The 25,672-nt window shown below is 42.6% G+C and overlaps 1 protein-coding gene across 2 annotated transcripts in view; it reads right to left on the reverse strand.

Annotated features, from left to right (window-relative positions):
* The window catches only part of MAP3K2 (mitogen-activated protein kinase kinase kinase 2), a 2,021,635-nt gene that overhangs the window by 673,764 nt on the left and 1,322,199 nt on the right, over nt 1-25,672 (reverse strand). For both annotated transcript variants that reach the window (XM_044075108.1, XM_044075107.1), the window contains exon 11: nt 19,646-19,725. In XM_044075108.1, the coding sequence (XP_043931043.1) occupies nt 19,646-19,725 (80 nt within the window). The remainder of the gene's footprint in view (nt 1-19,645; nt 19,726-25,672) is intronic.

The raw sequence follows: 25,672 nt of genomic DNA on the forward strand, positions 1-25,672 counted from the left end.
GAAACCCCTTTGTGCAAAACTTTGGCAGCTGGTGGTTTAGTGGAGAAGCGAACAGATCTATGTCTGGAGTTCCCCATGACACTGTCAATTTCTGAAATACATGAAGATCCAGTTTCCACGTGGGGATCCATGATTTGTCTGCTTAACACATCTGCTAAGGAGTTCTGTGCTCCCGCAGAAACCTTGCCTGAAGAGTTAGTTGCAAGCTGAGCGCAGTCTCCCATAAAATCATTGCTTGCCTGCATAGAGGATAAGAATGTTCCCTTGTTTGTTGATGTACCACATGACAGTCGTGTTGTCTGTTAGAATCAACACCTGCCCTGGAAGAAGTAACCCTTGAAAGCCATTAATGCAAACTGGACTGCTAACATCTCCTTCATGTTGATATGTAGATGCTGTGGTCTGCTAGGCCACTTGTCTTGTATCCACTTTCCATTTAGATGAGCTCCCAAGCAATGTCCGAGGCATCTGTCGTTAAAATCTCACTCGCCTCTGGCCGGGTCACAGACAGTCCCTTGTTTAGGTGACATTCCTGAGCCCACCACAAAAATTCTTTTGAAGGCAAGGTATTATTTGAATGACAGTGTCCAAATCCTGGCAGTGCTGTGTCCATACATTTTGAGATACCATTGCAGCTTCCTCATATGCAGTTTGGCATTGGGAAGCACCAGAATACAAGATGCCATGAACCCTAATGCTTGAAGGACTGTCCTTGCAGTCAGCACGGACTGATGAGATAGTTGATGGAAGTAAAGGGATAGACTCTTTTGTTTGTCCGGGGTTAAAAGGCCATCTGGGCTGCTGTATTCAGTCTCACACCCAGAAAGCACATGTCTTGAGAGGGTACTAGACTGGACTTTATTTCGTTCACAGAATACCCTAGGCATCTTAGCACTGCTATAACATATTCCAGATGCTGTAGAAGGTCTTCCTTTTCTTGAGCCAGAATCAGGCAGTCGTCCAAGTAAGGATAGATTTGAATTCCTGTAGCCTGAAGTAAGCTATCACTGGAGCCAGAACCTTTGTGAATACTCTGGGCAGTAGATAAGCCAAAGGGCAATGCAGAGAACTGATAATGAGAATTTCCAGCTCGAAACGCAGATACTTCCTGCAACTTAGCCTTATAGGCACATGAAGGTAAGCTTCCTTGAGATCTAAAGTTACCATCCAGTGATCTTTGCCCAGCAGAGGTAAAAGCTGTTGTAACGTCAACATCTTGAACTTGGGAATGTCCAGATAAGTGTTGAGGAGAGATAAATCCAAAATTGGTCTCCACGTGTTCCCCTTCTTTGGTACTAGGAACAGGCGAGAATAAAATCCTAGGCCCCTTTCTGATACAGGGACTGGCTGAATGGCCCCATCTGGAGTAACTGAGAAATCTGCTTGTGAGCCTCTTTTCTTTGTGGAGGAGGAACGTCTGGCATGCCTTTGAAAGGGGGCAATGTATGGAAATAAAACCTGTAACCGTGGTGAATGATATCCAACACCCATCTGTCTTGAGTAATTAAATCCCAATTTTCTTTGAAAAGAGACAGTCTTCCTCCCAAAGGAGCTGCCAGACGAGAATCTACTGGCAGCTGAAAAGGCAGGTCATTGGGTCTGTTTACGAAAGGACTGACCCCTGCCCTCACCAGAAGTCTGAGCAGGTGAAGTCGCTGTTCTAGGCCTAAAAGAACCTTGAGCTCTGCCCCTACCACGTCTAGACCTACCCCTAGACTGGGAATCATAAGCAGGATATGTCCACCCCTTAGCAGGCCAATTTCTACTAAACTTCGGTGGCTGCACCTGCAAAAAATCTTTAACAGTTTGCATAGACTTAGCTTTCTCCTCCATTTTCTTTAAAACTGCTTCCACAGGCGAACCAAACAACACATCAGACTGTAAAGGAGCATCCAAAATCCTTGTCTTAACATGCTCAGCTAAATTCTGATCCCTCAACCAGGCATGCCTGCGAAGAACAGAACTAGTGGCAGCCACCCTCGAGGAGGCCTGTACAGCATCAAAACCACATTGCAAAGAATGCTTACCCACTTGTTCAGACACATGAACTAAATCCAGCAACTCTTTACACTCAATACCTTCCGCCAAAGCATCCACCTTAGATTTCAATTGTGAAAGGAGAAAATTTTGATATTTTAGCATGTGAAACTGACAATTCAACGCCTCATGGCTAGAGTGGAAGAAGTATACACTTTCTTTCCCCACCTATCCAAAGCCCTTGCCTCTTTATCAGTGGGAACAGGATTTTTAACCACAGAGGCCTTAACACCTTTAGGCCCTTGAGAAACAGTTTCTGGGTCCGCCCTAGGACTCTTAAACAAATACTTATGAGCTGGCACCCTATAGTACCTATCAGGTTTAACAGGAGCAGGAGGCAAAGAGTCAGGGTTCAGGAAGCCTCTGCAAAACATCTTCCACCACATTCAACACAGGAGGTATAGCTAAGGGCCTATGCTGGGGTAAAAACAAGAATTCCCTAAGCCTTTTCCTGGAATCAGAGTAATCCTGGCCTTCCCATTTAAAGTGCTCCCTCATGGAATGCAGAGTCTCTGAAAATGAGAAATCCTCAGGAGGAGAAGCTGTAGGAGTGGAATCATCCACATCAGAATCAGAATAAGGAGGATACTCTTGCAAATCTTCCCAGAAGACTCAGAAGCCTCTGAACACTGTTCAAAACTATCAAACTCAGGTTCCACCCTAGGCCTCTTATCAGGAGGGCATAGAACCTCTAATCATAGTAATCAAATCTTCTGCCATTTTAAGCATATGTTTCTTAGGCACAGAACCTGAAGTGCTTGGAGAAGCCCCACTGAAGCTAAACTTGGCCTACCTCTCAAAGAAGTTTTGGAAACAGAAGGAGAGGCTCTAACTCCCTTGGGAAGAGAGGGAAGAACAGTTACCTGAGAAGCCCCTCAGCCTGGCCTACCTCCTGAGAAGGCACATCCTGTAACAGTAAAGTCTCTGCCTGAGACTCCAAAGAAACTCCTGGCAAAACCTCTGGCTCCACTGAGTTTCTAAAGAACCGACGTCCGGGACTGTCGGTTCATCAACCCTAGGCTTCACTGTTTTGTCCTTGCGCTTCTTGAAGCGGGCGTCGGAGCATCCGACGGCATTTTATAATTGCAACGCTTCCCAAACACTAACCTGGCACAGTCTAACCTTCTCTTAATAGCGCTTGTTAAACCTAGCACAAGAGCGGCATCCAACAACGTCGTGCTCAGGCCCTAAACAAGGTATACACAAGGTATGGTAATCCCTATGAGGTATCTGTTTCCCACAAGAAATACAGTTATTCACTTTTTCTGACATCCGTAAAATACTGAGGCAAGAAAACCAAAATGTTCCCAACGGGTACTTAGCCAACTCTGATTCGGTCTGAAACTCCGACTTCAGAAAATTTCAGAACGCCAACCTGCACTCGCAAAACTGCTTCTGCATCGGACCATGCGGCAAAAAAGACTGAGGATATGGTCATGCGATTAGTACCCTGACCTCTGGTATTCGGGCCGACTGGACAGCGGACTACCCAATAGTTAGGACTGCAGCAATGTGGAACGAAGAACATCATGCATATATTACTATAAACATTTCCTTCATCTACAAGCAAATACACCACACAGGTAGTATAGAGATGAGAAGTACAGAAAAGTCCCAGCAATGAAAAAAGGAGGATGGTGGGTGGATAACCTGGACTGCAACAGTGAATACACTCGAACATCTACATTTATGGTAGGTACACAACTGTACTATGTTCATCGTGTTTCACTGTTGCAGTCATTACACTTGGATAGAATACCAAAGCTGAGGTTGGGTGGCTGGGTCTAAATTGGATTTGGAGAGGCTACCAAGCCCTGCAGAACTGCAGTGGCAAAGCCCACTCTGGATTTAGAGTAGAGAGGTAAGTGGTAGTGCTTGGTGAAAGTGTGCACTGAGCTCCAGGTTGCAGCTTCTAAAATGTCTTTGGTTGGCACTCCTCTGAGGAAAGCTGCTGAAGTGGCTGCTGCTCTGGTAGAATGAGGCCTAATGCCCTTAGGCACTGATTTGCCATGCTGTGCATAACAGAAGCGGATGCAGTGTCCTATCCATTTTGAGATTGTCTGCTTTGTAATAGGCTTTCCTTGTGATCCTGCAGCATATGCTACAAACAGTTGCTCAGTTTTTCTGAAAGTTTTTGTTTTGTCCAAGTAGAATCATAGCTGTCTGTGTATATCCAAAGCGTGCAGAAGTCTCTCCCCTTTATTCTGGGGATTTGGGTAAAAAGGTAAATGAATGGTTTGGTTTAAGGCCACATTAGAGACCACTTTTGGCATGAATGTTGGGTTTGTCCTAAGAGAAACCCTGTCCTGATGAAAAATGAGGAAAGGTTCCACAGCCACTAATGCCTGTAACTCTGAGACTCTTCTTGCTGAAGTTATTGCTAGGAGCACAGCAGTTTTCAATGACAAGAATTTTAGATCAGCTGTGCTGGTTGGTTCAAAAGGAGGCAGTGTGGGTTTTTCTAAAACAAAATTGAGGTCCCAAGTAGGTACTGGTGCTCTCCTTGGGGGTCTTATATTTTTTGCCCCTCTGAGGTACTGTCGTAGTAGAGGATGTGAAAAAATAGGAGGTTCTGTATTGTAATTTGCTGAAATGGCAGAGGCATGGATTTTAATAGATGAGAAAGATAAGCCTTTGTCCAGCATCTCAGTTAAGTATTGTAAAATCTGAGGTATATTAGGGACAAGTGGTTCGAGCCCTTGTGCCTGGATCCAAGCACAGAATCTCTTCCATTTTTCTGCATAAGATTTCCTAGTGCTGGGCCTCCTGGCTTCTAAAATGACATCCATAACAACTTTAGAGAGAGTTGCAGTCTTAGTGGCTACATTATCTGCCATGCTGCCAGGTTTAAGGTTCTGAGTTGACTCTGCAGAATCTGATTGTTTTGTTGTGTCAGAAGATGAGGAATTTGAGGTAGAAGCCAAGCTGGGCCTCGAGACAAACTCTTTAGGATTGGGTACCAGTGCTGGCGTGGCCAGTCTGGGGCAATCAGGATAATTTTTGGCCTTTCTTGTCTGACTTTTAGTAGCACCTTGGTAAGAAGAGGCATCGGAGGGAAGGCATAGACTGTCGGGCTTTTCCAGCTGAATGATAGAGCATCCACTTTCCATGCTTGAGAGTGATAAGTTCTTGTGCAAAATTTCTGTATTTGGTAATTGTGAGGGGAGGCAAAAAGATCTAAAGTCTGGGCATCCCCATTTCCTCGTTATTATGTTGAACACTTGTGGATTTAGCTTCCATTCGTGAGGATCCATGAGATTTCTGCTTAGTTTGTCTGCCAGTGTATTTTTTGTTCCTGGCAGGAATTGTGCCTGCAGATGTACTGCTGTGTTCCACAAAGTCATGGCTTGTCTGCATAGGGGGTAGGAATGTGTGCCTCCCTGCTTGTTTATGTACCACATAACTGTGGTATTGTCTGTCTTTATTAATAGTTGTCCTTGGATGTATTAGTTCCTTGAAAGCTGTCAGGGCATTCTGTACAGCTAGCATCTCTTTTTGATTGATGTGAAGATGCATTTGCCCTGAATACATTTTCCTGCCATATGTGCCCCCCCCCAGGCATAATCCGATGCATCCATTGCTATTGTCTGCCTGGCAGTGGATAAGGTGAAAGGCTGTCCCTTGTTGTGGTGACAGGCCGGGGACCACCATCGAAACTCCTGTTGTAGGCAGGGAATTAAAGTTATGATTGTCTCCAGGCTGTGACAATGCTGAGTCCAAACACTTTTTAGATACCATTGTAGTTTCCTCATATGCAGTTTTGCATATGGAATTAGTAGAATGCAGGATGCCATGAAGCCCAGGACCTGCAGACTTTTGCTTGCAGGGAGCTGGGTTTTTGATGCCATCATTTGAAAGTAATGAGTCAGTTGCCTTTGTTTGTCTGGTGTGAGATAAGCCATCTGGGCAGTTGTATTTAAGCTTGCACCCAGGAATATTATCTCTTGAGAGGGCACTAGTTTTGATTTCTTTTCATTTACTGTGTACCCTAGGCAAATTAGCAATCTTTTTACAAATGCCAGATGCTTTAGAAGAATGTCCTTGCTCTCTGCTTGAATAAGGCAGTCGTCCAAGTAGGGATATATTTGAATTCCTTTTTGTCTGCAAAATGCAATTACTGGTGCCAGGCATTTTGTGAAGACCTTGGGCGCAGTAGATAAGCCAAAGGGCAGTGCAGAGAATTGATAATGCATTGAGTCTGCTATGAATCTGAGGTATGTTCTGCAAGATTGTCTGATTGGGACATGCAGGTATGCCTCCTTGAGGTCCAAAGTAACTAGCCAAGCCTTCTTGCCCAGCATGGGCAGAAGTTGCTGTAGTGTTAACATTTTGAATTTTGGAACATCCAGGAAAGTATTTAGGATTGACAGGTCCAGTATTGGTCTCCAGGTTTTGTCCTTTCTGGGTACTAAGAAAAGTCTTGAGTAAAATCCTTGTCCCTGTTCTTGCTGTGGAACTTTTTGAAAAGCTCCCATGTCCATAAGAGCAGCAATCTGTTTTTGTGCCTCTGCCCATTGGTTTTGTGGCAGGTCTAGCATACCTTTTGGTTTTGGAAGCGTGTGGAATCTGTAACCCTGAGGAACAATATTCAGTACCCATTGGTCCTGGGTGATCATGTGCCAATTTTTTGAGAAAAGTGCTAGCTTTCCCCCTAGGGGTGCTGTCAAAAGGTAAGTGCTTGGCATTTGTAGAGGGAAGCCATTGGGACTGTTTCCTATAAGGTTTTGATTTGTCTTCCCCTCCTTTGGGGGCTGAAGCACCCCATTGTTTAGGTCTGTAGGAGCCTTGGGGCTGAGATCTGCCTCTTGGGCGTCTGTATCTGCCTCTGTGGCCTGACACTGGAAAGGAGCAATTTTTTGAAGGCCAGTTTCTGCTAAATCTAGGTGGTTGAACCTGTAAGAAATCTTTCACTGTCTGCATTGACTTTGCTTTATCCTCCATTTTCTTTAACACCTCTTCTGCCTTAACACCAAACAAAGTATCATGCTGTAATGGAGCATCCAATAATTTTACTTTAACATAGTCAGGTAAACTTTGTTCTTTCAACCAAGCATGCCTTTGAATAACAGAGCCTGTAACTGCGGCTCTACAAGCAGCCTCTAATGAATGAAAACCACATTGCAGAGTATGCTTTTCCACTTGTTCAACTGCATGTAATAAACCCTGCATTTCCTTACTGTCAGGACTTTCTGTATTTGAAACCATTTTCTGTTTTAACAATGACATGAGGTACTGTTGATATTTAAGCATGTGAAACTGGCAGTTTAAAGCTCTTACAGCTAAAGTAGCAGGTGTAAACTTTTTTCCCCCATCTGTCCAAAGCTCTGGAATCCCTATCCGAGGGGACAGGATTTTTAGCAGTGGAAGCCTTAATCCCTTTAGGACCCTGAGAAATTGTTTCTGGGTCTGCAGCGAGGTTTTTGTAAAGAAATTTATGAGAGACAGGGACCCTGTAGTACCTGTCTGGCTTGACTGGTGCAGGGGGTAAAGAATCAGGAGACAGACTGGATTCAGAAAAAACACCATCAACAATATCAAGCACAGGGGGGATAGCCAGGGGCCTGTGCTGAGGCAATAAAAGGAAGTCTCTGAGCCTTTTCATGGATTCTGAATAATCCTGGCTCTTCCAATGGAAATGCTCCCTCATGGTGTGCAGGGTTTCCCCAAAAGAATAATCCTCAGGCGGAGAGGCTGAAGGTATGGACTCTTCTGTATCAGAGTCCTCATAGGGAGGGAGGGAATATCCCTGATCAGAAGAGGAATCAGAGGAAATGGAAACCTGTTCAGAGGAATCAGTCAGCGTCTTGCCTAGGCCTTTTGTCAGGAGGGGGATGGGAACCCCTGATTAAAGTAATTAGGTCTTCGGCCATTTTAAGCATCTGTTTCTTTGGCATGGATGACTGTTCTGGAGAATGCTGTACTTGTTTCCTTGTCTTTAATGGTGTTTTTGACTTTGCCTTTGCTGCTGTAGTGGGCTTAATTGTAAGCTGTGAAGGTCTGAAAACACCCCCAGAAGCCGATGCCTGCTCAGCGGCACCGAACCCATCTGAGGGAATAGTTTCCGTAGGCCCAATACCTTGAGTTTCCACAGGCCTCGGTGTCCCCACGTGGCTGTTGGTTACGGCCTGTGGCTCTGAGGTAGCGGGAGTCAGGGGCTGCGAAAGCGTCTCACTGAGAACCGGCGAACCGGCAATTGGCCTAGAAGAGGCTTCGTCATCAGTTTAGGACCTCGGATGCCCTTTTCTTTGTCTTTTTTATAAATTCAGGTCGTTAGTTGTTCCGACGGCATTATGTAATTAAACCTTCGGCCAAAATAATGTAAAGCAAAATCAAAACAACGTTTAATAGTGCGTTTATTGAATCTAGCACAAAACCGACAACTAGTAACGTTGTGGTCAGGGCCTAGGCAAGGAATACAGTAAGAGTGAAAGTCCTTATGAGGTTATTTGCTTCCCACAAGAAATACAATTATTAACTTTTACCGACATCGGTCTGGAGCAAGACTTCGGTTCTGAAACTCAATTTTGAAAATGTCAGGAGTCGGCCGACCGGCACTTGCGAAATGCTTTTGCTTCGGCACCGCGCGGCAAGAAAGACTGAAGAAAATGGTGTCAGTTGCAACTTTTATACCCCTGGCGCACCGTCAGGAAAGAGGCGACAACAACCGACGCCGGACCAAGACTTTGGAACTCGGGCCGACTGCGGGTCGCCTGCCAGCAGGATAACCCAAGTGTAATGACTGCAACAGTGAAACACAATGAACATCAGGAGGTATAGCCAAAGGCCTATGCTGAGGAAGAAGAAGAAAATCCCCACGTCTCTTTTTAGATTCAGAGAAATCCTGACTTTCCCAGTGGAAATGTTCCCTTCAGGTATGTAAAGTTTCCTCAAAAGAAAAATCCTCAGGGGGAGAAGCAGAAGGAATGGAATTTTCTGCATCAGAGTCCTCATAAGTAGGAATAGACAAATCCTGTTCATTAGAAGAGTCAGAAGAAATAGAATCCTGTTCAGAAGATTCACAATCAATGTCTTGCCTAGGCCTCTTAGAAGGAGGGGGTTGGCTACCCCTGATCAGAATAATTAAATCTTCAGCCATTTTGATCATTTGTTTTTTAGGCATAGGGGCCTGCACATGTGGTCCAGGCGTCTGTTTTTTTAGACATAGATTTAGATTTTGGCCTTAGTTTTGAAGATGGCGTTGGTCTACTATACAAATCTGTAGGCCTGAAAACACCCTCAGAAGCCGGTGCCTGCACAGCAGCTCTGGACACATCTAAGGTAGAGACATCCGCGGGTTCCATAATTGAAGCATCTCGCGGCATACCGGACTCCGAATGGGTCTCAGTAGAGGTCTGCGAATCAGAAGTAGTGGGTATCAGGGGCTGCGAAAGCACCTCACTGAGTACCGGCGAACTGGTGACTGGCTTAGGAGAAGCGTCATTAGTTTTGGACCTTGACAGTCTGTCTTTCTTTTGAGTTTTTTAGGTATTCCGGTAGTCGGATTGCTAACCAACGACATTTCTGGATAATTAAATCTTGAGCCAAAATATTTAGAAGCAAAAATATACTGACGTTTACTAGTGCGTTGATTAAATTTATCACAAAACCGACAGCAAGGTACGCTGTGGTCAGGGCCTAGGCAAGGAATACAGTACAAATGAAAATCCTTATGAGGTATTTGCTTCCCACAAGTAATGCAATTATTAACTTTTACTGACATCGGTAAGGAGCAAGAAAAGTTTCAACGGGTACTTAGCTTTTAGTTGAAGACTTCGGTTCTGAAACTCTAAAATGAAAATTTCAGGAGTCGGCCGTCCGGCACTTGCGAAATGCTTCTGCTTCGGGCACCGCGCGACAAGAAAGACTGATGTAATGGCGTCGGCTGCATATTTTATTCCCCTGACGACCGGACGTCATGGAAGAAGGGACAGCAACCGACGCAGGACCCAAGACTTTGTTAATTAGGCCGACTGAGGGCAACCTGCCAGCAGATTACCCAAATGTAATGATTGCAACAGTGAAACACGAAGAACATCAGCCAGTGTCTTGTAGGGGGAAATATAAAACAGAAAATCTCCTGGGTATTTTAGCAGGAAAAGTTTTTACTTGTTATTAGCCTTTTTTAACTTCCCTCTTAATACTACATAGCTTATTCATTTGCTAAACAGATAAGTGTGACACAATGAGTTTTCTTTTGTAACTTAACTCAAAACTAAACAGTGCACACATTGAAATGAAATATGAAGTAACTACTAGCAGCTAGTTATTACCAACTAGTACTGATGACAGTGTCTGTCCAAATGATGATCCAGATTCCCCGATCAAAACTATGGTGAACTGTTGAATAACTGAACTCCGTGACCATCTAAGAGTAAGACTAAATCAAAGTACTACTGACTGTTACATTTCTCAATCTCTTTTTCCCAGCAAAGTGTGGGAAGAGAAGAGACAGAGAACCAATCAGTTCCCACCTAGCCATCCATGTCACGTATGTGACTGCGGATGTGGCAGTCCCATCTCCTTCTACATTACTGCGGTTACGAACCACATAGACTTCTGGGCATCACACTGATGCCTTCTCTCCTTAATCTGGACTGCTTTTACAGAAGTCTGGATTTACAAAACCTATTTTTTTTTTTTAAACCGGAACTCGAAGAGCAGTTCGAGTTCTGGGACTAATAGCACAGCGAATCTGTCAGACAGCTAAGGAGCAGCCAGCCAGTATAACAGTAACAGAGTAGTAGTATGTATACAAAAATAATTTTTTTTTAAATTCTTTTTCTTTCCACACCAGGGGGCGGGAGGGGGCAAGGGGCTGCAGTCTGATGGCACGAGTCGCCAGTGTAGTGTGTGTGTGTGTGTGTGTGTGTGTGTGTGTGTGTGTGTGTGTGTATATATATATATATATATATATATATATGCTTCTTGATTGAAATTTCACAATCTCAAATAAACATCAAGACTCATTAAAGCAAAAGTGTACTTTTGCAAAAGCCGGTTCTCCGAACCAGAAAAAAAAAAAAAAAAAAACTACTTTAAACAGTATTTTGCAGGGGGCAAGCCCCCCACACCCCCTACTTAAATATACTATCTCCGAGATTGCACTATAGTGGAGAAAAGGATAGATTTCCTTATCCCCACTGTAATGTGCTTTGGAGAACCGGCTTTTGCGAAAGTGCACTTTCGATTTAGTGCACTTTCACTTAAATGGGTTTGATCTTCTGGTTATCGAGAAAGTGTGTTTTCGAGAATCAGAAATAGACCCCCATGATCTCCTCTTCCTGAAGGCCAAAAAATATTAAATACTTTTCTTCTCCAGCAAGCAGATATATGGCACCCTGCACCTTTTGATTTTTTTCCTGCTGATCACCAATCATCTCCCTGACAATCCTCTCACGCACTCCCCATCATCAGGTCAAGGTTTGGCCAGGAGGTGCCATCAGTTAGGTAAGCCATAAGGAGTGGCTCAGGTTTTTACCTTTATGCCCTACTCTCCTGCACATGTTTGACACTGCAAGTGAATGGTGTGCAATGGGCCATCCATGCTGGTCGTCTCACTTCCACATGGGAAGCTGTCAGCAAACAGACCTGCCCCCTCCAGTCCTCAACCATGGATAGTGGCTTCTCTGCTCTCCACAGATATCACACCATGCCATATGTTCACAGAGAACTCACAACTCTTTCAGCCCCTGGCTCATCCAGTGCTAGAGCAGCTAATCAAACCCCTCCATCTCTCTGCCACACAGCCAGACACTCAGTTTTTTTTGACCATTTTGCTTTCAGTTTTCTACTAAAATTCCTTGCAGCAAGAAATTTATTAAACTGCATTTGGACTATCCTTCCATGAAGGAAAAAATACTCTTAAAGCTTTCTCAAGAATTATGGGAGTGAAAAGGGAAGTGACTATTTTATTAATGAACAAATTAAGAAATGCAAACTACACTTTTGAAAATCTGATTGCCTAAAACCTAGAAAATGCACATATATTTACCTCTGACACTAAACATCAGAAAAAGAATAAATCAGTTTATTTCTGACATAATGTGGCATTAATTTAATCAGGATACTCATAAATGACAGACATTAGGTGTATGCTACCAGCCTCCATGAGATTTGAACTGTGTGTAATAACTCAAGATGGACAGATAACACAGTATGCATCACATTACATTTAGCATAAAGTTTATACATCATACATTACAAATATATTTCACTTGATATTGCTGGAGTACCATCAATGAGGGGTTATCTGACCTATTAATTCTTGACATAATGAATATAATTCAAAGTTTTTCTGCACATGCATACTCCCATTACAACTTCACAAACAATGCACAAGGTGATTTTACTCTGCAAGCAGAATGGCTTATTTATTGGTCCGTGTTGTTTACCAGAAGATGATCATATTCAGATATATACAGTAAACTCTCAATTAACAGGAACACAAGCAACCAGAACTCTCAAGCAACAAGCAAAAAAAACCCCTAAAAAATACAGTACAATTTTCATGTGTTACACTTTGTTTTCCCCAAGCAGAAACATATCTTACATTTTTAGAGTTTAAGCGTTTTAAAAAGGAAGATAGGAATAAATTCCCTCTCTCCCCAACCTGAGAACAAGTCAAGCAAACAAATAGTATAGGGTACAGTATTAGTCAGGCCTATTTTTAATAGTAGCTGTCAGGCAACCAGAAAAGTACAGTTTTGTACCTACCATAAATGTAGATGTCCGATAGGAATGCATCTGCAGTCATTACAAATGGGTTGTCCTGTCGTCGGGCAGCCCTTCGGTCGGCCGGATTCCAAAGTCTGGGTCTGGCCTCGGCTGGTGTCGCACTTCACCCGACGTCATAGCTGCAGTTATTCGGGTATAAAGGCATCAGCCGACGCCATTTTCCTCAGTGTTTCTTGCCCCAGATGCCAGGTGCCCTCTTGGAAGGCTAAATTTGGATAAATGCCAATGATTCCAAATAGTAGAGAGCAAACACAAAAAATAAGCATGTATGTACATATATACAAACAAATACACCATAATAGATGGCCCCCAAGCTAGCTGAAGGCTGGCAAATACCCTAGGAGTACCTCAGAGGGGAAGGTGGGTGGGTAATCCTGACTGCAGATGCATTCCTATCGGACATCTACATTTATGGTAGGTACAAAACTGTACTATGTCCTTCAAGGATGCATCTGCAGTCATTACAAATGGGTAGAATACCATAGTTAAACAAGGGGAGGAGGAAAGAGTAGAGATTATGGTGTAGCTAGGATCCCTTGCAAAACAGCAGTGGCAAAACCTGCTCGGGATCTAGAGTATAAAGGTAAATTGTAATGCTTGGCAAATGTATGCACGGAGGTCCAAGTAGCAGCCTCTATAATGTCCTTGGTAGCCACTCCTCGTAAGAAAGCTGTGGTAGTGGCTGTAGCCCTTGTGGAGTGAGGCCTGATGTTCTCTGGGGTTTTCTTTCCATGGTAGGAGTAAAAAAATCTAATGCAATTTCCTATCCATTTGGAGATTGTCTGTTTTGAAATTGGTTTTCCTTCCTTTCCTGTGGCATATGCTACCAGAAGCTGGTCAGTTTTTCTATTGGACTTAGTCCTGTCCAGGTAGTAGCGTAACTGTCTGTGTACATCCAAGGTATGCAAAAGTCTTTCTCCCTGTTCTGTGGGTTTGGGAAGAATGTAGGTAGGTGGATAGCCTGATTTAATGACACTCTGGATACCACCTTAGGCATAAATGTAGGATTTGTTCTCATGGACACTCTATCTTGATGGAAGATCAGGAAGGGTTGCACTGCCATTAATGCCTGTAGTTCAGAGACCCTTCTTGCTGAAGTTATTGCCAGCAGGAAAGCAGTCTTCCAGGATAAGTATTGTAATTCTGCTGTTGCTGCTGGCTCGAAAGGAGGAAGTGTCAATTTTTCTAGCACAAAGTTCAAGTCCCATGCTGGCAATGGTGGTTTCCTGGGAGGTTTTACATTTTTAATACCTCTCAGAAACTGTCTGAGCAGGGGATGAGAGAAGACAGGAGGATCCAAGCTGTATTGTGCTGAAATAGCTGATGCATGTATCTTGATGGAAGAATAGGACAGGCCTGTGTGGAAGAGCTCTGCCAAGTACTCTAGGATGTTGGCCATGTTTACCAGAGTGACATCTTCTCCCTTTGCAGTACTCCAAATGAGATATCTTTTCCATTTTGCTGCATAATTCTTTCTTGTTGAAGGACTGCGAGCCTCCAGGATTATGTCTTTAACCCTTTGGGATAAATTTGGGTTATTTTCTGTTATGTAATGTTCCAGGCAGTTAGCTGCAGAGTTTTCAGGTTTGGATGCAGGATGTTGTAGTTGTTCTGTGTTAACAGTAATGGGATTAGGGGTAGTGTCCATATTTGTTCCCGAGACATGCTCCTCAGCAATGGGTACCAATGTTGTCTTGGCCAGTCTGGAGCTATCAGAATGATCCTTGGACGGTCCTCTTTGATCTTCAGAAGCACCTTGTGCATCAAAGGAAGTGGTGGAAATGCGTATGCTATCAGGTTTTTCCAACTGAAAGATAGGGAGTCCACCTTCCAAGCAAGTGGGTGGTACGTCCTTGTGCAGAATTTCTTTAGCTGGTGGTTGAGTGGGGATGCAAACAAGTCTATTTGTGGTAATCCCCATTCCCTGGTGATGGCTTTGAAGATGTCCGGATGAAGCATCCATTCGTGGGCATCTGTGGTTGTTCTGCTTAATATGTCTGCTAGAATGTTTTCTTTTCCCGGTACAAAAATTGCTTGTAACTGAATGTTGCAGCTCAGGGCCACATCCCATAGGTCCAGTGCCAGCCGGCATAGAGGATATGAATGGGTGCCTCCCTGTTTGTTGATGTACCACATAACTGTGGTGTTGTCTGTCCTTATCATCAACAGACCTTCTTGGAGAAATGGTCTGAATGACTGGATTGCCAATTTTACTGCCAGCATTTCCTTTAGATTTATGTGTAGGCGCAGCTGGTCTTGAGTCCATAAGCCTTGTATGCACTTGCCCAGCATGTGTGCCTCCCAACCGAGGTCTGAGGCATCTGTCGTGATGGTTTGGCTTGGTCGGCTGTTGCAGAAGGGCAATCCTGCGTTTGATTGGCAGGCCTGAGCCCACCATAGGAACTCTTGTTTCAGGCATGGGATTATTGGAATTTTGGTTTCTAGGCTGTGCTTGTGTTGGGACCACAAATTCCTTAGGTACCACTGTAGCTTTCTCATATGCAGTCTGGCATGAGGGACCAGAATTATGCAGGATGCCATGAAGCCTAGAGCTTGCAGTACTTTTCTTGCAGTTAGGTGGTTCTGCTTTGTTAATGCCAAGAAGTAGAGAGGTAGTTGCTCTTTCTTTTCTGCAGTTAGGAATGCCATTTGTTTTGCTGTGTCCAGCTCTGCACCCAGAAAGGTTATTCTTTGGGATGGAATCAGCCTTGACTTTTTTATATTGACTGTATATCCCAAGGCTTGCAGCAGGTAAATGACTCTTTGCAAGTCTTCTGCTAGCTTGCTTTTGTTGTCCGCTTGTATCAGGCAGTCGTCCAGGTAGGGATAAATTTGGATTCCCTGAAGTCTGCAATGAGCAATTACTGATGCCAGGCATTTTGTGAACACTCTGGGCGCAGTAGATAAGCCAAAGGGCAATGCTGAAAATTGATAATGCTCTGATCCTGCAAGAAATCTGAGGTATCTTCTGCAAATTGGTCTTATGGGGACGTGCAGGTATGCCTCCTTGAGATCTAGAGTTACCAGCCAAGACTCCTTGCCCAGCATGGGAAGAAGCTGCTGTAGGGTCAGCATTTTGAATTTTGGAACAATAAGGAATGTGTTTAAAGCGGACAGGTCTAGAATGGGTCTCCATTTGTTTTCTTTTCTTGGTACCAGGAAGAGTCTGGAGTAAAATCCCTTTCCTTGCTCCATAGATGGTACCTTTTCCACAGCTCTCATTCTTAATAGCTGAGATATTTGTTTTAGAGCTTCTGTCCTTTGAGTAGGTGGTAGGTTTGGCATTCCTCTCTTCCCTGGTAGAGTATGGAAATGGAACCTGTAACCTTGGTCTATAGTTTGCAAAATCCAATTTTCCCTTGTGATGCAATGCCAGTTTTTTGAAAATAAGGTTAATTTTCCGCCTAAGGGTCCTTCTAGTTGTTCCCTGGTAGGCGGTGCCACTGTCAAGTCACTGTGATTGAGGTGTTGTAGTGGTGGTGGCTGCGTCCGTGCCTCGCTGGTTGTTACCTTGCCATTGGCGTCCCCTGTAGGCACCCCTGGATTGATTTCTGCCTCTTGAACGCCTATTCCTGCCTCTCTGAGCCTTTGAGGAGTCCGGAAAGGACCAATTCTTGGAGGGCCAGTTCCTGCTAAACCTTGGAGGTTGAACCTGTAAGAAATCTTTCACCGCTTGTACAGATTTCGCCTTCTCTTCCATCTTTTTTAGTACCTGCTGAGCAGGGGAACCAAATAAATTGACCTTGTCCATGGGTGCATCCAAAAGCTTTGATTTGACATGGTCTGGTAATGCCTGTTCTTTCAACCATGCATGTCTCCTGATAACTGTGCCAGTCATGGCTGATCTAAAGGAAGCCTCCAGTGCATCATAGCCACATTTTAAAGAATGGTTACTAACCTGCTGAATGTTATGTACCATTTCCTGAACATATTTTTTATCTAAAGATTCTTCAGAGGAAAGCTTTTTAGTTAACTGGTCAAGCATAAACTCTTGATATTGAATCATATGAAATTGGCAGTTCAAAGCCCTAGCTGACAAGGTAGCAGAAGTGTAAACTTTTACCCCATCTCTCTAAGGTCCTGGATTCCCTTTCAGAGGTCCGGGGGTTTTTAGTAGTAGTAGCAGCTACAGCTTTAGGGCCCTGGGCGATAGTCTCTGGATCTGCAAAAGGAGCCTTGTATAAATGGTGATGAGTGTCCGGGACCCTGTAGAACCTATCGGGCTTAGCAGGAGCCGGAGGTAATGAATCAGGAGCAGTGCAAGCATCATTAAATGCATCATCTACAACAGAAAGAACTGGAGGTATAGCTAAAGGCCTATGTTGTGGCAAATGTAGAAAGGTCCTAAGCCTTTTTCTGGAGTCTGAGAAATCTTGGCCCTGCCACTGAAATTGTTCCCTCATAGCATGCAAGGTTTCCCCAAAGGAAAATTCCTCAGGTGGAAAGGCTGAAGGAATTGACTCTTCCGCATCAGAGTCTTCGTAAGGAGAATAAGAAGCCTCAGGAAGGTCTGTATGTTCTGATTCATCAGAGGAACCATCAGTGGATACTGGTTCAGGGGGCTCTGCTCTAGGCCTCTTTTCTGGAGGTGGGAGAGAGGACCTGTCTGGATGAGGCTGGGATCCACGAATTAAAGAAATTAAATCCTCAGCCAAAGAAAGCATATGAGAGCTAGTGTTGGGCCTGTGTGTGGGGGGTTTGGCAGGCACAGTTTTTGAAGCTTTGGCTGCTTTAGCCCTGGCAAAGGCCTTAATAGACATGGCTGCAGGAGGCCTAGCAGCTCCACGTGCAGGGGTTGAAATATCCAGGGGAATTGTGTCTGATAATTCCTGAGAAACCGCAGCAGAAGGCTGGATTTCAGAAGCTGATTCTACCAGGTTAGAGGAGGCCTCGGTAGAAGGCATGGTTTCGGCTGGAGAAAGAACCGCTTGCTCGGTTTCGGCTGAAACCGAGACACTCGCGGTTTGCTTAATCGCGGTTTCGGCCGAGACCGCGGACCACGAGTGTCGGTCCTTTTCTTTTCGTTTTTTGGAAATTTGCGTTGTCGGAGGATCCGACGGCATAATGTAGGCAAAATCAGAGCCGAAAATTTGTTCAGCAAACTCCGAGCGACGTCTAAGCATCCGTCGGTTAAAAGAAGCGCAGGCTAGACAAGCTGCTACGTCGTGGTCTGGGCCTAAGCAATGTATACAGTAGGAGTGGAAATCTTTATGAGGTATTTGTTTCCCACAAGATAAACAGTTATTCACTTTCTCTGACATCGGCTGAGGCAAGAAAGAGTCCCCAACGGGGTACTTAGCTTTTTAGAAGTCTTCGAAGTAGTATTCGGTAGTAGTAATCTCTGGATCTGACCGACCGGCACTTGCGAACAGCTTCTGCTTCGGGCGCCACGCGGCAAGAAAGACTGCGGAAAATGGCGTCGGCTGATGCCTTTATACCCGAATAACTGCAGCTATGACGTCGGGTGAAGTGCGACACCAGCCGAGGCCAGACCAAGACTTTGGAATCCGGCCGACCGAAGGGCTGCCTGACGACAGGACAACCCATTTGTAATGACTGCAGATGCATCCTTGAAGGACATCTACAGTTATCCAGCATCTACCAATCCTATGGGTGCCGGTTAAGAGAGTTTACCGTACAACAGTTTTACTAGTAGTACATCCTTCAAGTTCCACTCGCCACAAGGATTAGGGATGAAAAGGAACTTGAACAGAAATGACATGTATGGGTGCAGTTAAGAAAGAAAAAGAACATAGTTACTTTATAAACACTGGTTACTCTCATGAAGAGAAAACATTCCTATATTCACAGATCTGTAACACATTAAAAGGCCACAGAGAGAAACTTACTCCCTTCATATAACAGCATGTGGTAATTATGCAATACCTAATGCAAAGTATTTTTAGTGACTAAGGTTTATAATGAATTTTTTGCAAAATATGCATGACAATTGCTTTAAAATGTGTACATTTAATTTGTCAAAGGGAAGACAAAACATTCCAAGACTTGCATTTAATATTTGGCACCTGAAAGTGTTTCAGAATGCTGCAGTAAAGATGATAAAAACAGAAGGTGTGAATATACACAACGAATTACTGCTATGCAGTAAGGTTAATGAGAAATATAAAGGAACAGTTGCTAAACATACATAAGACAGTTCTACCTCAAAGAAAACAAAATGTAAAATCAGAGTAACCTAGAATGCTATCTTCAGAGGGCTTGAAACTTAAGACAATGTCAGAACTGTGGTAAAATGCATTCACCGCAGCATAAACAGTACCACAGCAAAAAACAGGTATTTATTCAAGGGATTATTTGGTATGATGCAGTATATTTCAATATACCAAAAAAATCAGGAACAGGTATGCAATTAAGAAAATTACTTGAACAAGATAAAACTGGACCAAAGGCAAGAAACAGTTTTGGATTATTTAAACAGTTAGTGACAAAGGTGTCTACAATGAAGCATTCGGATGTTAATCAGCCAGTCACCTTACAAATAGATGCCAGTCAGAATGGAAATGATGTAACAACTTTGAAAGCCAATTAAGATGGGCTGTCCTGCAATTAAACTTCTCTGGGACTTCCATTAAATACTCTGGTCTAAGTGAAAACACAGTTTAGTACTTCATACAGTGGCTCTACTATTAAGTCTCAACAAAACTTTTTTTTCTCCTCAAGATCAATCTCAAACTACATTTGATATAATTTACTCAAATACTGAAATTCTGTAATACAACTACCTACTCAACTGTAACACTAATATGAGAGCAAACATATGTAAATACAATCATCAGGTTAATTTATTCTGCTAGTGCCAGTCAGAAGAGCTTCTAACTTGTTTTAAACTCAAAAAGTGTTACTTATCTCGTACCTGTCTAAGGGACTATCAAGTGAAGGACAACTTCCAGAACCTGAGTTTTCAGGACTACTTAGTGATAGCGGATCCATTACCTAGACGGAAAGAAAATGAAAATAAGCACTGCCTTTTCTACTTAAGAATAAACTGTTGCAAAACTAGTCCAATCAAAGCATCAGTATATATGCTATAACGAAGTACAATTAACAAAAATGACAGCACATATCTGTTTGTTTCTGAGCAAATTTAACTACATTTCAACATGCAGAAATACATACATTTTTTCAACTGCAAAGGACTCCAAAGGCATTGAGCTTCAGAAGACTATAGAAAGAAACACAAATCTGTAAAGTACTTAGCATTAATGTTTTTTTTTTTTTTTTTTTAAGAAAGAAAACAGAGTTCCTTAATATGTATCCTTCAATCCCTGCCATTTTCTTCAAGCACTTCCACGTTCATGCATAGGCCTACGCTAGTCATCAGCCTACAACAGCTGTGTGACTAAGTGTCAAACTGGTTTACAAGTCTTGTACCATTACACAGTCTTCAGATCTTCAGGCTGAGAGAGCCTCAATGGTGTGTGCTTGTGGCAGTAGTACCAATGTCAATAAGTATACAGCACAACAAAACTAAAAAACTGCTATGAATACTGTACAAAAAGGCATAAACATGCACAACTATGTACAAACCCCGCAAGTTGGGAAGGAGGGAGGGCAGCTGTTTATTTACTGTGACCATTCCTCAAACATAGCACAGTTGTGTAAAATCTTACCATAATGGTAGATATCCTTTTCTTCACTGTTGCAATATTCATTACAATAGGAATCCCCTGCCAAGGGTGGCCTGACATCTGACCAGTATACCAAAGCCTTTAGGTTGCCTTAAGGTATGCCGTAAGTCACACATACAGTGGATATACAAAGTGCACACACCCCTGTTAAAATGCCAGGTAGATTATCCAAACATTAAAATGCCAAGATAAATTATCCAAATGTGGTGGTGGTATTGCTATAATGTTTAAGGAACATCTAAATCTAGTACAACTCTCCACTTCCCCACCACTACTCCCTTCAGCTGAAATCTTACCTGCATGCCTACATATAAATCCATTATTATAATAGCCATCTAATTTCCCCATGCAAACAACCTCACACTCATTGAAAATGTCCTAGAATGGGCCTCCTCCTCTTTTTCTCAAGAAACTATAATACTCTGTGACTTTAATCTTGACTGGCTTACCTGTTCCTCCAAAACCCCTACTAACTTCATAAACCTATATGACCACTCAAAATATGTCTCAATGAACACATATTGACAAAGTTACCAACAAGCATTTTTTACTTGACTGCATCTTAAATAAATCCAAAAACAGTTATGTTACAGGGTGCCTCCCTGATTCCTTAAGTGACCACTGCCCAACCTAATTATAAAAAACACACCCAGAGTATCAACAGGTCTACTTCTCAATATGTTCGCAATAAGAAACAATTCTCCTCCTCTCTATTCAATACCCTGTTATGTGAACATGACTGGTCACCTCTAAAAACCCTACAATTGGATCTTGCAGTACAGTACTTCAATAATACCTTCCTACAAATACTCAAACTTGCTCCAATCAGGAAAATTCGTTCAAGGTCCAAACAACTTTCCTGTCTAAAGAAACTATTCATCTTCTTAAACAACAGGATAAACTCTTTACCTCAAAAACAAAAATACTATCAATCAGGAATCTTACCAACAGCTCAGAAATCTTGCTAAAAACCAAATAAAACAAGACAAAAAAAACCTATTTCTAAACATGCCAACTAAAATACCACAACAATCCCCAAAGATTCTGGAAAACAATCAATCTACTTCTTAACCCTGGAAAATCAACCACCCCAGCACCAACAACTAACTCCCCTACAGACTACATAGCCATCCATTTCAATACCCACATTATCTCCTCTGTTACCTCATATTACTTAGCAATACTTCCGATTCCACACTCTTCACCGCCCCCCCCGTAGACCCCAATACTTCTCCAGTCTCTCGAAGACCAATACAAACCAAGTACATACAAAATCTCCTTACTAAAATAAAACCCTGTACTCTAGTTGCAGATCAGTTACCAGGTGAATACCTAAAAATTGCTGCTCCATCCATCGCCTACATCTCTTCTTATCACCCACAACCCCCGAACAATATGTTCCACTTCTTTGGAAAATATCCCATATAATACCCTCCATAAAGGAGGGCCCTCTACTGACCTTTCCAACTATAGACCCATAGCTATTCTGTCCCTACTTGCCAAAATCTTAGAAAATGTCTACATAAGCAGATTAGACTACTTCTTTCGGCTTTTCCCGGTTAGGGGTCGCCACAGCGGAACTCCGGTCTGCTAATGATTGGCAGTAGATTTTTTACGGGTGCCGAGGTGCCAGCTCGACGCCCAACCTTCAACAAAGGCACGCCCATTCTACGCATGTCTTTCGAATGTCACTCGACCGCGGGGAGGACATGCAGACTCCACGCAGAAGGCGCTCCAGTATTAGACTACTTCCTTCAAAATAACCTCTTATCCAATACCAAACACGGCTTTCGCCTCAAACACAGTGCTAACACCACAATCATAAGTTTTACCAATACTGTTAATCACCTTAAAAACAAACACCACCTTGTCTCTGCTACATTCCTTGATATGTCAAAAGCATTTGACACAGTATCTCATCAAATTCTCCTCAACAAATCTGCCACTCAGTTTCAGCCCTGAATCCCTTATGCTGGCTTTACAGTTCTCTCTCTAACTGTAAACAAGCCACCTTATGGGAAAATAAGCTTTCTTCCCTATTACCCATTAGTGTTAGCATCCCATAAGGCTTTATCTTGGGCCCACTCCTCTATTACATTTACAAATGATCTTTATTCTGCAGCTAAATCTGCCACCATCATTCAATATGCAGACGATGCTGCCCTTATCTGCTCTGTTCCCACTTTAAAAGAACTCCAAGAAAAAACTCAGGCTGCCCCCCATAGCATCAAAAAGTACCTATCAGAGCATCAACGTATCTTAAACCCAAACAAAACCAAACTTATAGTATTCTCTAATTCCTCCAAAAAAGCACCCCAACACATCTATCTTTGCATCAAATGGCACTATTATTGAACCTGTTGAACACACTAAACTCATTGGTGTTACCCAAGACAGCAGCTTAACATTTGACAGATATATTGCTCTAACAATATCGCCTCCTATCAACCCTTTTCTACTGCTCACAAGTTTTTACAAACCTTCGCAAATCAGACATCAAATTCTGCTACAATAAAATAGCTAAATTTGCTGCAAACCTCCCCCATATAACCCATCACTGTACTGCCCTACATCAACTCAACTGAATCGAACTCCCTAACTTATTCACCCTCAACCAGTTAATAGTAGCCCACTCTGTTATCCATAAGCTGGTCTACTGCCCAGCCCTACATGACCTTGTTTAACTTTATTCTAACCTTTCCTCGCTGAGGTCAGCAGATAAAATACTGCTCAAGATTAACAAAACCCAGAATTCTTATGGTGACTCATTATATTCTCATAATGTAGCAAAAACCTGGAATTCTCTTCCACAGCACCTTCTAGAGAACCCGAGACACAAAAATTCAAACAACTCCTAACAATATTTTTTTAAATCAGTGGCTATGCTCCTGTACCTCCTCCGGCTAAGCAATTTCCCGCACTGCTCCTCCATTTCCACTCTAAGATTACCCTCTACTCTTAACCTACTTTTAGCAACACCCCTCTCTTTGCCGACAAAAAAAAAAAAACTGACCGTCAATATGGCTTGAGATATTGTTTTGTTTGCTTTTAGTCTGTAATGCAACATGTGTTTATTACTGTAAGTTGAAAATATAATTGATGTTTTACACACTAACTCTTTTACTGTATTCAACTTTGCTTATAATTTTGTACTGTCAACTAGCCTACTGTACCACAGTCTTTGTTTTAATTTTTGTAACTTACTTTATGTATTATAACTTCTCTTGGGAGCTTTTCTCCCCGGGTCTCTGCTGAAAACGGGCTTGTCTCCCAGCCAGACACTACCCAGTCATCAAATGTAAACAAGTAAAATAAATTAATGATATAAAAAATGAGACCACAATAAATAATTTCAAAACTTTTCCTACCTTTAATGTGACCTATAACCTGTACAATTCAAATGAAAAAGAAATCTGTTAGGAGAAAAAATATAAAAAATAAAAAATGTACAATAAGCGGGTTGCATAAGTGTGCACACCCTTAAACTAATACTTTGTTGAAGGACCTTTTGATTTAATTACAGCATTCAGTCTTCTTGGGTAGGAGTCTATTCTTGACTTGGCAATATTCGCCCACTCTTCCTTGCAAAAGCGCTCCAAATCTGTCAGACTGCAAGGACATCTCTTGTGCACAGCCCCCTCTTCAGGTCACCCCACAGATTTTCTATTGGATTTAGGTCTGAGCTCTGGCTGGGCCATTCAAAAACTTTAATTTTCTACTGGTGAAGCCATTCTTATGTTGATTTGGATGTATGCTTGGGGTCATTGTCGTGTTAAAAAGGTGAAATTCCTCTATCTTCAGCTTTCTACAGATGCCTGAAAGTTTTGGACCAAAAGTGACTGGCATTTGGAACCGTTCATAATTCCCTCCACCTTGACTAAAGCCCCAGTTCCAGCTGAAGAAAAGCAACCACAAAGCATGATACTGCCACCACCATGCTTCACTGTGGGGACGGTCTTCTTTTGGTGACGTGAAGTGTTGTTTTTGTGCCAAATGTACATATTGGAATTGTGGCCAAAAATTCAACCTTGGTCTCGTCAGACCATAACACATTTTCCCACATGCTTTTTGGAGACTTGGTGTATTGTTTTGCAAATTTTAACCTGTCCTGGATGATTTTCTGTGTAAGGAAAGGATTCTGTCTTGCAGCCCTACCCCACAGTCCAGACATATGGAGAATACAGGAGATTGTCACATGTAGTACACAACCAGTACTTGCCAGAAATTCTAGCAACTCCTTCAGTGTTGTTGTAGGTCTCTTGGAAGTCTCCCTGACAAGTTTTCATCTGGTCTTTTCATCAATTTTGCAGGGAAGTCCAGTTCTTTGCAATGTCACTGTTGCCCCATATTTTCTCCACTTTTGATGACTGCCTTCACTGTGTTCCATGGTACATCCAATGCTTTGGAAATTTTTTTGTACCCTTCTCCTGATGGACACCGTTCAACAATGAGATCCCTTTGATGCTTTGTAAGCTCTCTGAGAACCATGGCTTTTGCTGTAGCAGGAAACTGAGAAAATAATACTAGGACAGCTGAACTTTATTTGGGGTTAATCAGAGTCTTTTTAATTGATGGCAGTTATGTACCCAAGAAGACTGAATATTGTAATTAAATCAAAAGGTGCTTCAACAAAGTATTAGTTTAAGGGTGTGTACACAAAACAAAGTATTAGTTTAAGGATGTGCACACTTATGCAACCAACATATTGTACTTTTCTTATTTTTTATATTTTTTTTCTCCTAACAGATTTGTTTGTTTTTCAATTGAATTGTACAGGTTATAGGTCACATTAAAGGTGGGAAAAGTTTTGAAATTATTTATCGTGGTGTCATTTTTTTATATCACAAAAACCTGGTATTTTAACAGGTGTGTGCACACTTTTTACATCCACTGCATGCTCATTGAGTAGCGTAGGGCATAAAGCGTACCAACCTCAAGACTGACAGCCTCAGAAGGAAAACCATTCCAAGGAGTAGACAAGTAAACAATATATCCAAAAGAGAAATGGACCGGAGGTGGAGGGTGGGAGTGAATACTGCAACAGCAAAGGGAAGGACATCTACCATTATGGTAAGATTTTACACAACTGTACTACGTCATTCCATTTCACTGTTGCAGTATTCATTACAATAGGGAGAGTGCCAAAGCTTAGGAGGAAGGATCAGCAGAGCTCTCTAGGACGCCATGAAAGATGGCCTTAGCAAAAACAGTTCTGGCTCTTGAAAATACATCCAACCTGTAGTGCTTACTAA

The sequence above is a fragment of the Protopterus annectens genome, chromosome 6.part0 (genome assembly GCF_019279795.1).
Source record: "Protopterus annectens isolate FY-2018-M chromosome 6.part0, PAN1.0, whole genome shotgun sequence".
Lineage (NCBI taxonomy): Eukaryota > Metazoa > Chordata > Ceratodontiformes > Protopteridae > Protopterus > Protopterus annectens.